The sequence below is a fragment of the Gymnogyps californianus genome, chromosome Z, assembly GCF_018139145.2.
Source record: "Gymnogyps californianus isolate 813 chromosome Z, ASM1813914v2, whole genome shotgun sequence".
NCBI classification, from domain to species: Eukaryota; Metazoa; Chordata; class Aves; order Accipitriformes; family Cathartidae; genus Gymnogyps; species Gymnogyps californianus.
Genome location: NC_059500.1, coordinates 33,532,667 through 33,545,625, shown reverse-complemented (window position 1 = coordinate 33,545,625; position 12,959 = coordinate 33,532,667). Strand labels below are relative to the sequence as shown.

The 12,959-nt window shown below is 37.4% G+C and overlaps 1 protein-coding gene across 2 annotated transcripts in view; it reads right to left on the bottom strand.

The window, feature by feature from the left end:
- The window catches only part of PRRC1 (proline rich coiled-coil 1), a 31,742-nt gene that overhangs the window by 12,313 nt on the left and 6,470 nt on the right, over positions 1–12,959 (bottom strand). For both annotated transcript variants that reach the window (XM_050912838.1, XM_050912837.1), the window contains exons 2-5: positions 11,422–11,538; positions 7,205–7,591; positions 5,766–5,923; positions 1,797–1,899 (exon numbers count right to left, since the gene is read on the bottom strand). In XM_050912838.1, coding sequence (XP_050768795.1) covers positions 1,797–1,899; positions 5,766–5,923; positions 7,205–7,591; positions 11,422–11,518 — 745 coding nt within the window. In that variant the 5' untranslated portion in view covers positions 11,519–11,538. The remainder of the gene's footprint in view (positions 1–1,796; positions 1,900–5,765; positions 5,924–7,204; positions 7,592–11,421; positions 11,539–12,959) is intronic.

The window sequence follows — 12,959 nt, the reverse complement described above, 5'->3', positions numbered from 1 at the left end:
AATTTCAGGCTTTGGCGTGAGGAATCTGAAATTTGTTTGGAATTGCAGCAGTGGAGAGAGAGCAGAGAGAAGTGGGGCCACTTGTTGTTGAGGACGTGGCTTTTGTTGATCCCAGAAAACATTTCTAGAAGGAAGTAAATACTAAGTTTACACATCTCTGCCCTATTTCCACAACCTGCAACTACAAAAAAAAAAAGCAATATATTAATGGCCAAGATGTATACAGATGCTTCCCCTTCCAACACGACTTTAGAGAACTTTGAGATAACCACTGAATTTGCTTTCTCTAACTGAAACTTACAAGCAAAGCATTTTATTAGAATTACTTCCTCCTCTAGGCAATGTTGTTCTGTCCAATGAATACTGTGTCAAACTATCCAAACCGTCAATGGATACAGACAGATCCTATTTTAAAAAGGGATGGTCACGACTGCAATAGAAACCTTAAATACAGTTTGCCAAATTGTGCATAATCAACATTGACTGTAGCTTTGCATTGCATCCCGCTACTCCTCTCAAATACTTTCTCAGTTGCTGGCTGGCCGCCTCACTGATTTCATATCCCACTATCTCCTCACTAGTCAGCTGCTGGGATACTTTCCCTTAAATGTAAGACAGTTAACTACTACTCAGTAATTAGGTCATCTTCCCCTTTTATTCCACGTATTGTCCACTGGATTAGTACAATAGTGCAGCAGTGTGGTTAGTTGGATCACAGAACAGGTCCAGCTGAAAAACAGCTCAGAAAAACAAAATGCAAAAACATTTTAATAGTTTCTTCTGAGCCTTATCAGTTTCCTGACCAGCTTCACCTACATACAGACAAAGGGCAGGACTGGCACAACTAAGAAGGAGGATGGCTTACCAGACTGCTGGAAGAAAAAAACAAAACAAAACAAAAAAAAAACCCCAACAACAAAAAAAAACCCCAAAAACCAAACCAAAAAAACCAAAACCAAACAACCACCCTGGACAAATTATGTCTTCTGGTACCCGATTTTAATAAAGCAGAAATCTCAGCTCAGTTTGTGTGACATACAACGTACTCTCATACAACAAAAAATGGTGAATACCACAATGCTTCTCCTTCCTATTAATTTTCAAGCTGTAACTGAAATGCTATGCTTTTCCTTCCAGGCTCAATGCTCAGCAATATTTCAGACTTCATTAGACCATTTTAGAATTTTAACGTTCCTACTAACTGATTCAGGAACTACTTCAAGTTTGCCAAATTTCCTAAAAATAGTATAATACTATTACGCTAGAAAAGTGGAACAGCTGAAAGTCAGAAGAAAGCCTCAAAAGCTATGTAAATACCTCCATCCTATGCCTACCTTTTGGTTTGCTTTAACTTTAATGTGATGGCTTACACAGTAGTATTTAAGCATGTGATCCAACAGAACACATACAGTGTTCTAAACTCAACTCCGTAAGGCTTAAATAGAGACACAGTGGGAGAAAACAGTATGCAACTTAGGGATTATAGACAAGGTCTCTTCTTTTTTTTTTTTCTTTATAACTTCCTCATCTTTCACAATCTGAATTAAAGGGTATTACTATGCCACTATCTGAACTATAGCAGAATACAAAAGTCAAACGAACCTCAAGACACACATAAAAAGTCAGCCTCCAGAGTGTGAGTTTCACTGGACAATTCACTTGAAAAATCAGTACAGAATTGTGACTTTGAATTAACATACTACATATGCAAACTTCAAGTGTAAAAGTAGAGCGCTATTATATTAACCTCTCTAACGTTTATGTGTATTACTTACTGGTTTGTCACAAATACTTACTGATATATGGAACCATGCCAGGATCCAGCGTTGTGATCATGGTCTCCACCGAATGTTTGGTTTTATCAAGAACAGACTTCACCATGGGATTCTCAGCTACACCCTAAATTTAAGCAAATAGATCTCCACATTATCTTCTGTTTTTTCTTCCAAGAAAGTAAAAATGTTACAGTTAAACAAACAAACAAAACCCAAATATTAAGCTGCTTTGTGTTTTTCTTACCACATTTACACTTTGTAACACCTATTGTATCTCACTCCCCAGCACAAACACCACAGGATATGACTATCAGTGCAGGATTTTTCAGTTACAACATAAAGTTCAAATATCATCTTTACCATCCTCTTCTGCATTAATGTAGAAATAGCCCCATCAGTGATGGTGGGCAACACACCTGATCTAGTCCTATTCTGGGACCGGAAGCCTTGAGCATTTAGCAAAGTTGTAGATCCTCAATGCTAATTATAGGTATCATCAGACTAGGCAGCTAGATTTAGACTGTGATAACTCAAGCTGAAGAGTCTCTTTTTTCTAACCTTCTTAAAGACAATAGGACCTATTTTTGAGTGGTCCATTACTAACAAATATTTCTAGAGCAATTGAGCTGAAAGCCCTTGATTTATAAACAGATTCTAAACACTGCTGGAAAAATGTTCTACATTCTCCAGCCAAATCATAGGTGGAGCTGCTGAAAGACCTAAAAGTTTATTAAATATAAACACAAACACTGTCCTGTGTCTTGCAAATAGTCTTAATGAATGTCTGTATCTCATCAAAAGTTTATTTAAATTCAGATAAGATCACAGGGTGAAAGAAAAAAGATACCAATGCTGAATCATTGAGAGATAAAGCACTGGAAACTATTTTACAGGAACCTTTTATAAAGTTTCTTTAGTAAACAGACTGCTTTCCATCTAATATTAAAACTGCATATGCTTGTATTTGTTTCACTAAATAACAAGCATTACACAGGACAGCACTGTGCACATACATTTTTCCGGAAAGTGCTTGCTTAATACACCTACACAGTATTTCAGAGAACTGCAGAATCAGAGTAGTTTTAATTATGCCAGAATAAATTTTGCTCAGCAAAGCTTCTTTCCCACAAATCACAGGATGGTTTGGGTTGGAAGGGACCTTAAAGATCACTTAGTTCCAACCCCCCCGCCATGGGCAGGGATACCTTCCGCTAGATCAGGTTGCTCAAAGCCCCATCCAACCTTTGAATGCTTTCTATTTCTTTGTAGCAAGCTTAAGAAAGAACAAAAAACCCCCACACTTCTACAACTACTGAGATATTGTATAGCTATTAATAACGATTATCTTATCCCCTGCCTCACGCTGAAATAGTTCACTACTGGGTTCAGGTACTCTTCTCACCACTGTGCAGAACACTAAGCCTGACTGTAGAATTTGGTAAAGAAAACAAAACTATTACTCACTCTAGCACAATTAAGCTTTTTCAAGCCAGAGCCCGCTGTAGCCACTTGTTTCTCATGAATACAACACAAGACTTTTCTGAATGGTAGCATTCACCAAGTAATACATATACTCTTGTGACTACTCATGCATCCATAGTACATGAGGAAAGTTTATACTCCTCCTTCAGCTCTCCCACAATTTGAAGTTTGTCTGTTTTAACAAAAACTGAGTGAATGCTATGAGATCCTCAGAAACATTTTAAGTAGGAATTTCCAGTTCTAGCATCTTTCCAGTAATGCAAAGCCAAGCAGTACTTCTCCAATCAGCAGCCTGGCTGCCTAACTAACACAAAGTCATTATGCATCTCCTGCAGATAATCAGGTTCTTGAGCAGCAAGAAGCTCCTTCTTCTACCTATGGAAGATGCCTTTATGTTCATCAGCCTAGCACAAGCAGGGAGAAATAATCCATAGTTTTATACCAATGCAAAACATCATGTTATCACAACACTGTGAACCATAATGCAGTTAAGTTTGGAATGTCTACTGAGTCAATTCTGTCAACATAAATCCAAATTGTTCAAATGGAGAATCTTCCACATCAGCAGAGCACAAACATAAATCTTTTGAAAATTCAGGTCCTGGCTGTCTTCATTGCTCAAACAGTCAAATATGCAAGCTGTCAGGTGCAATGGCTGCAATAGTATCCAACTTTGCCTCTGATACATTATGTAGAAACCAATCCTGGAACTGCTATAAGACTGCTCGGTCATCTTTGACAGATCAAAGGAACTGAAACAGTCTCATTCAATTCTAGACGATTAATTTGTCAATTTTAGATTGTCACAGTCTTGGATATTATCTAGCTTGAAGGAAATCTGGAAGAAAGGTGTATGATTTCTTAAGAACACCAGAGGAAAAGGGTAGTTCAAACTACTTCCAAGAACAGAAATAAAGATAACTGCTGTAACTACTGTTTAAGTTCTTCAACAGGGAATCCAGGATGCATTTCTGTAACAATTACCAGTTAGTCTCCCAGATTCTGGCTGATCTTTAAAAAACATAGAGTCTGATGTGTGCTTACACACATCAAGAACTTGATGACTTCACCATAATTAACAATTTCTCATTCTTCCACCTAGGAAATTCTCAAAAAGAGGTCACTGAACACACAGAGCACACGGAACACTTAATACTTAAACCAAAATCTAGATTTTATTATTGAAGTGAATGATACAGACCTTCTCCATAAATAGGAACGGGACACCTTTTGGATCCTACTGGTATAAAGGCAACAATAATGTGGATGAGATTGGCTTTTCAACTAATTTGCAATTGAAAGCTCTGGTACTTTCAAAAGGGCTACAGAATCATGTTACAGGAAAACGTTCTCTTCTGGAACATTACCATCTATTGCAAATATTAAGAGGAATAATATGACTGAGAGAAGGACATTATTATTTAAAGGAAGAAAGAAGATGTGTTTTTATGATCATGAGAAGACACCTCTCCTTGAAAAGGACAGCATTACAACTCTGCTCTCACCATACTGATGGAGGATTAATCTTGCTCTTTAAGACTGTATCACTCTCAAGAAGCGTATTCCTGGAGTAAGGGATGGCTCAGTCTGCCATGTCACACAAACTTTTTCTCCCAGCTTTTCACGTTCAAAATGGCTTGAAAGTCCCTCCAAAACTCTGCAATCCTATTGGGACATTAATCTTCTTGATTGTTCCTTCACATTTAGTATGAGACAGTACAGAAAATAGTGTTGCTCTTGAAGATGGTTCAGCATTCATGCACAGTCCTTAGATCTTTTTGCCACAGTCTTCATGATGCTACTTATATGCAGCATTTGTCACAGCTCCAAAAAGGTTACAGGCTAATGAAATTCTACTAGTTGATGTTGCTGCTTATTTCCTCTGTATGATTAGATTGCACCACAAGGAGTATCCGTTCTGCACTACATACTCCATGCCTTCTAGCAAAATAGAAAAATCCTACAAAATATCTTAGACACTTAGGTAAACTGTTCTTTGGTGGAAGAAATATGTATTTGTCTCTCCTTGAAAAGACTTGTTTGTTATAGAACAGGCAGGACTTGCATCCTATAGAAATCAAACTTAGTTCATCAGGAAACGATAAAGAAACGGGATACGCAAAGAATTCTGGTGAGGTAAAACAGACTATCTTTTTCTGCATCCAATTGCTGTGAAGTAAAAATTAGCTTTCAGGTCTTAAAGAGCTTCTAAAGCTTCACCTGATTTAAGACCATGTGACAGAACCTGTTAGGTATGCGTACCTTCCTGTCACAAGCACTAAAATTAACATAGAACATCTGTGTTTGTGTAGTCCTCCCTCTTCTATACAGAGGAAGAGCAAAAGCATAGTTTCAGCAAACACCACTATTAAAAACAGCCACCTGGCACATGAGGCCGGAGAAAAGACAGCATTTATAGCAACATGTATTTAAAAAATAAGATATGTCTTATTATAGTCAGTAAAAAATGGTAATTCCTTGTGAAGGGTAACAGACAAAACTCCATACCTTTATAAATCCCCACAGTCCTCCAGTAGGTGCTCCACCTTGGGCAGTAGATACTCTGGGGTCTTCACGCTCCTCAGGAAAAGTGATTGCAGAACCAGTTCCAGGAGCCAAAGGTGATGAGAAAGTTGCTTGCTGAGTAATAGGATCTGCCAAAACACCTAGTAAGAGTGAAAAATAAAACACAAGTGTTCATTTATTTTACTGCATTTAATTTGTTATACTGTAGCAACATGCAATTGTTTAACAGGAAAATGAGCAGGAAGAATAGAAGAATACTGGGCTGATTCACTTAATTTCTTGAAGGTCCCAGAACAATTCTGCTTGTTAAAGGTTAGCAGATATAACTACTGTAAATAAGTTCAACAATATCTGCTAATAGAACTGAGACTGCCTGTACATTACGTATAAAATTAAATAGTGATTTTTTCTTAGCATGTTAGTTTAACAGTGGTGCTTTTTATTGTATCCAAATTTTCATAATAAGCCCTCAAGTAGAGGAAAAAGAGGAATGGGTGTTGCTCTCTGAACAAAGAGATAGGAATGTTCTCATACATAATAAAAGAGAGAGAAGTAGGAAACTTTCTAACCGTGAGTGCTGGAAATTAGTAGCAATAGAAAAAGGAGCAAGAAATGAATAGCTTTACATATTTTAAAGGAAAACAAAAGAAACCCAAACAGTAGAAAATTTAAGCATGAACCTTTGCCCCATTACTCAAGCCTATTTTAACAGATTTTCCAAAACTAGCCTTAATCAAGAGTTATTTTTATTTTACACTGCACAATTGATAGGTCTTGTTAGACATTTTCCTAATACAGACTACTTAAAAGAGATATCGCCAATAATAGTAAAAGTCTGGCCCAATTGCAGTTGAAGAGCCAAGTTTCCATTCCACTAGCAGAAAATGACATCAGTTCAGCAACTACAGCAATTGCTTGCATGGTAGGTATGTATTTTTAGCTGTCCTAATGCAATTTAGTGGCTGGAAACAAGAAAATAGAAGCTGGTGTCATCTGATGGACAGCTTATTATAGATAGCTTTTCAGAACAAAAAACTGAAAATTATGAGATTACAGCCTAAGATATCATATCATTCTGTGGAAATATAATGGCTGAAGTTGACTCTCTGACCTAAACAAAAGATGTGTATATATGTTCAGCTGGGCTTTCCTGTGCAAGTTAACAAAAAATAAAGCTCTCAATGATTTTTCTGTGAGCCTGAATGCTAGCAGAACTCTACTAAAGAGGACTCTCTGTCCTAGACCATGACTGTATTTTAAAGGCTACTCTCCCTTCTTCTGAGTACAGCTACATTAATTAAGTGTACACGGAATAATAAAGAAGTTGAACTTGCAGGACTCTAGCAGAGTGGTGGAAGAAGCCACTCAGGAGATCCCTCACCCTGTCTCACAAACATGAAAGCATATAAACAAAAAGTTACCTGTGACTGGAGGTGCAGAAAATGACGGCATCAGTGGGCTCTGTGGTGCTCGACCAGCATGACCTCTGGTAATGTCATAGGTTGAAGACATGGAAAATCCTGAAATCGGGGGACCAGTGGGAGGTGCAGGAAGACCAGGGCCAGTAGTAGAGCTTAATGGAGGAGGTGTAGAGAACTGGGACATAGAGGTACTAAAAGCTGAAGGAACAAGAGGAGGTAGGGCAGGATTTAGAGGCGGTGCAACAGTAGAAACTGTTGCAGAAGGCACAGGTGGAATAGAAGCTGAAGTCATCATAGGAGGAGGAAGTGGAGACACTCCAGCTGGCAAGGGCGGCGAGTATGTGGGAGAAGATGACATGCTTGGTGTAGCAAGGGGACTGGACAAAGCTAGGAAAGAGAGAAAAAAGGAATTTTAGAAACGCTGAGCCCTCATCTCAGAGATTCAGTTATATCATTGTTCAGATATTTTACAAGTAAGTTTTGACCTGGTCTGCTTTTTTCCCTTCAAAGTGAATTTTAGTTCTGCTTGAGTTTGCATACAACACCAACTGTGCTCAATTTTTGGTGATAGTATCTTGTAAGACACATCTCTTTTTCTTGCAAAACCCTATTTGTCATAAGCTTAAAAAGATGAGTCAACATTTGACTACTGAATTTATAGCAGCTGAAGTCTGCCTCAGAAATTTCTAGCTAGTACTGTTCTTTCTGAGTGACTGCTTAATCAACAGGAATAACAATGATGCAGGAAGTGCCCATCTTTAAGCATAAAACATACTCTCATAATATCTGGGAGGGTGGGGGTTGCTTCAGAGGTATGGTTCTATGAGATGGGCTGAGGACCAGGCAGCCCTCTCTTCCCTGGCACCCAGCCTCCTAATCCCTCTGCTTTCTCTGTTTCAGTCTGGCCCTCAGCTGATCCTTGGATAAGCCAATTTTGCTCTCTAAACAAAGTTTAACCAGAAAATTAAGTCAGAAAAACAGAAATGATCATTTTTGATAGCAGTAAGCTGTTGGATCAGCGTAAGCATCTCACTGGCCTCAGCCTAAACAACAATGCCAGCCAAATTATATGCCAAGTTGCACCTATGCAGTGGTCTCCAAACTTTACCACGCACATCTATCATAAAAAATTTTGAGTATGCACCCCCCCAACATACGTAAATTTATTTATGTATATATTATTTACATGTACCACTGTACTAGTATATTATATTATAAAACACATACAAGAGAAATTTAAAAAGGATGAGATAAAGATTAATGAAAAAATTTGAAAATATTTTTCTTTATTAACAGTACAAAAACTTTTCTGCTCCCACTGAAAATTGTTTATACTATTAGTATAATAATATAGTATGTTAATAATGGTTAACATACTATATAATACAAATATTAATAATAATTTTTTAGTGTGAGCAACATGATTAAAGAAGCCTCATTATTTTTTAAATCTTGGTTTAACACCTCATGATACAGCAATCTGAAGGTCTGGTTCTACGTTCAGATTATTTCGATACTTGGCTTTCACAGCTGTCATAGCTGGAAAAGATACCTGATGGTATCCAAAGATCCAAATGGAAGAAGTGCATTGTTGGCTGTGCTTACTAAATCATGCTATTCGTTTTCCACTCCCACCCACCAATTATGCAAAGGTTTTACTTGAAATTCAGCTAGCAAATTTCCATCTTTTCTCAATTGTTCTTGCAAACTAATCAGAAGGTGTTGTACTTTGGTATTTTTAACAAGTGGGTTCAAAACCCACTAAAACTCTTCATTTGGAAGATTTTTACACAGGTCAGGAAATCTTCTTTGCAAGTTTATGTGTAGAGATCTGACAGTTTTTATATGCAACACTTGCACTGTTTTGGCAACAGTATTGCATAATGATGGAAACATTTCTAAATATCAGTTTTCAAAATGCTCTCTGAAAAGCACAGCTTTCTTACAAAAAGTAGTTATTATATCACTCCTTGTTAAAACGTCACCTTCACCTTGAAGGGACAAATTATGAGTGCATATTTTTTTGAAAATATCTACTAGGTAGCACACTGCTGACAGCCACCTGTCATCACAGAAACATCAGCAAATCTGGAGAGATTTGTCTTTTTGTAAAAGAAAAATGTTCATGTCATCTTAAAGTTTAACAACTCTTTTAAACACTTTGCCACATGACAACCAGCAAATCTCTGTGTGACACAAAAAAATTTCATTGTCACTCCCTATCTCATTACAAAGTATTGTTAAAAAATCTACTATTTAAAGATCATTTTTATAAAATTAACCACATTGATGACATTCTGTAGCACTTTGTGCACTTCTGGCTCCAGTTTATTTGCTGCAATAGCTTGCCTATGAATGAGGCAGTGAATAAATTTCAGGTGCAGTGAAATCTCTGTAACCTTATTCCAGAATCCATTTTTATCCTAGTCAAAGCAACTGCTCCATCAGTTGTTACACTTACACAGTTTTAATGAAAACATTGCTTTTATTAAAGAAGTCATTTACTGTTGAGGATATATTTTCTCCAGCACATCCCTCCTTTAGCATTTGACAATAAAGTAGTTCTTTGTCTACTTTATTATTGAAAGAGAATTGAGCAAAAACCATAAGCTGAGACATGTCAGGAACATCTGTACTTTCAGGCAACTGTATAGCAAACCTCCCACACTGTGTAATTTGTTCTAATACTTTTTTCTTCAAATCTTCAGCAATGTTTTCTATGTGTCTTCCAACAGTATTTGCTGACAAATGCATTTTAGTTTGTCACCGTATTGTTTTCCATGTATTATTTTAGACATTTTTACCATGTCAGGAAGAACAAGAGTTTCCCCAATGTACATAGGTTTTTGTCTTCACTATTAGGTAACAAATCTCCAAAAAGGCTTCTAAAGATTTATCATTAAATTTATTGCAATTTTTTAAGTACTGGATTGAGTACTGTATGACTTGAAACATTAACAAACCTCTACAATTTTTTTTGGTTTCAGGTTCTGCTTAGTTTTCAGATGTCTTGCTAATCACAGCGGCTTCATACTATCCTTAGCTAATATCTCCAGGCACAATACACACTTAGGGCAAGGTTCATCATTAACAATGGCAGATGTAAATTTCTATTTCAAATAGTCCTCTTGAAAATTTTGAAATTTTTTTTGGCCAACTTTTTGTCAGATCTGATTAGATTGTTAGCCATATTACGAGGTAAAAGCAACGGCAAAGAGCTCATACCAGGAGTTGAAGAAGTGGCAGCTCTTCCATTTTCTTTTTGTTTGCTCGTATTATTAGCAGTATTTTCAATCCGTGGTCTCTTAGCAGGAATGTTTTTTAAGTCATTTGTCCACTTTGTGAGGGTTAGTATAGTTAAAGCTAGATAACATAATCCATAAATCCACCTAAGCAGACACACAAACTGCAAGGCGTCACAATATGATGAAAGTGAGCAAACGAGTGAGGGTGCCACTGTCAACTCCTTTGCATTGTGGAACATCCACTCTACCCTCAGGGCATGTGAATGTCCGATGTATGGACCAACTGAGTGAGGACGCCAGTGTCAAGCAGTATATTAAACATTAGTAAAGCTTAATTTCTTTCTTATTTTTTAGATAAAAACAAATATTAATGGAAGTTCTAATATTTTCTTCCCGTACCCCAATGGATTGCCCTGCACACCCCTTGGGGTAAGGGCACCCCACTTTGGACTCCACTGCACTAGTGTGACTCAAGATAACACCACCAGATGTGTCAGAAAATTAAATATTTTGTATTCAGAATATGGCGTTCAGATTCCTGAAAAATCAGATAAAATGCTTTGGTTTTTAATGTTGTGGGTGGTAATCAAGTCATTAGTGATAATTCAGGTTTACCACTACCCCCTACAAGACTGTTAACTTGTTTTGTTTTTAACTCCCTTCTATGCTGCTCATCTAACTGCACTGTAGTGGAAGGTATTATTTCCCTGGCCCCACATCCTTAAAAAACACAAGTGCATCCACATGACTTCATAAAAAAGTTTCAAGAATAAAAAAATGTTTAAAATATTCTGTGTGTCAGATGCATGTCAGATAAGAAGCGTACTTCCATGATTAAGAAACAATTTAAATTCTTCCAATTAGTCTGCAGAAGAGCACTGTAATTATGCTGATTGCAAAATTTTTGGATGAATTGCTGTGCTTCAAAAGACATGAATAAACGTGACCAAGTTGCTGAGGAAGTTTCTGTACCTAATGAGACAGGTGTAGCAGCAGTAGCAGCAGCCCCTGCTGTGCTTGGTGGGGGCGTGCCAGGTGGAGTTGTCTCTATTCCACTCTCTTCCATCATTTTCCTTTAGCTACGAAAAGCTGAGGGGAAAAAAAAAAATGCATATCTTGAGAAACACAGGAAAAGGTTTTAAATTAGAATGTAAAGGCCACAACACAGTGATTTACATTCCTGAACAGAGCAGGTAATTCAAATGCCAACTCTAGAAAAAAGAAAAAAATTGACTGATCTCAAGCACAGCATAATCCAGTATGTCTCATTTCTCCTGTATCTTCCCTTTATTTTTAGCACTGTGATAATACCTCAAACTCCAAGCCTCTTTCTAAAAACCTTACTGTGCATGCCCAGTTACTGCTTCCAATATATACTGGTGGTACTTAGATGAGTAATAACAGAGAAGTAATTACACATCGCAAAACCCATATCCCACTGCAAGAAAAAAACTTAACTACAGGGTAGTATTTTGCTGCACTATTGAGCTGTAGCAACTCAAACAAGGCCCTGTTATTTTCAGAGCTGATGCATGACAGGATGCAAAACGCGGCAAGAGGCAAGACAGAGGATGGAAGTTTCCCCCTTCTGGCAGCGAAGAACCATGACTACCCAAGAAGCTGTAGCCCTCTTGGGCTTAAGCACTTCAGCAGATGCTCCTGAGCATCACACCTGAGCACAAGCACCTTGCTGAACACCATGAACAGTGGCACAGCAGGCAACAGCACAGGAGTCCTCACTCTGTGATCTAAGCTCTAACCATGACCTTGTCTACCTTAAAGCAGAAACGTTTTGGGGTCAGCTAAATAAACCTCCAGAAAAGCCAAATGAAACCAGCTGAAATTCACTTCCAACATGAATAAAATTACATTGAAATTAATTTACACTGAACAAGTTTTCCAGTACAGACAATTCCTCTAAAATCTGAACACCATACCGCTCTGGTGACACTATCAGAAATGACAGTAATTGAAAACTTTGGCTTCTATTTTGAAGGCCAGATTATGTTGGAAGTATCTTTTAACATCTTTGAGTAAACCTTTAAAATATACTACTTCCAGAAAAGTAAAGCTATATGCTTATTTAAAAATCTTAAATTAATGTAAAAGGGCTTCGGAGAAGAAAAGGAGAGGGGAAGAAGTTACCTGGCGATTTTTGTTCTTCAGTGCAGAGGCAGCTAACAACAAATCCTGCTTCCTCCCAAGTCTAGTACACTGAAGAGCAATGATTTGTACCACTCCCTGAGGTAACAATTCTTAAGGAAATTTTAATGAAATAAAAATACTATATAAAGTAATTTTATGTATGAAAAACAGACTCAAACATTTTCTACCATATCGATTACATCAGCAGCTACTGAGGACTGCCAGCTTATTCCTTTTAACAATTTACAGAGGAAAAGGCTTAGATAATGTGTTGAGTAAAAATACCTATGTGTCTATAAAAATATCTCCACTTACAAAAATACAGGGGTTTTCCTCTCGTTCAAAAAAACCCCCCTCATCGCCTC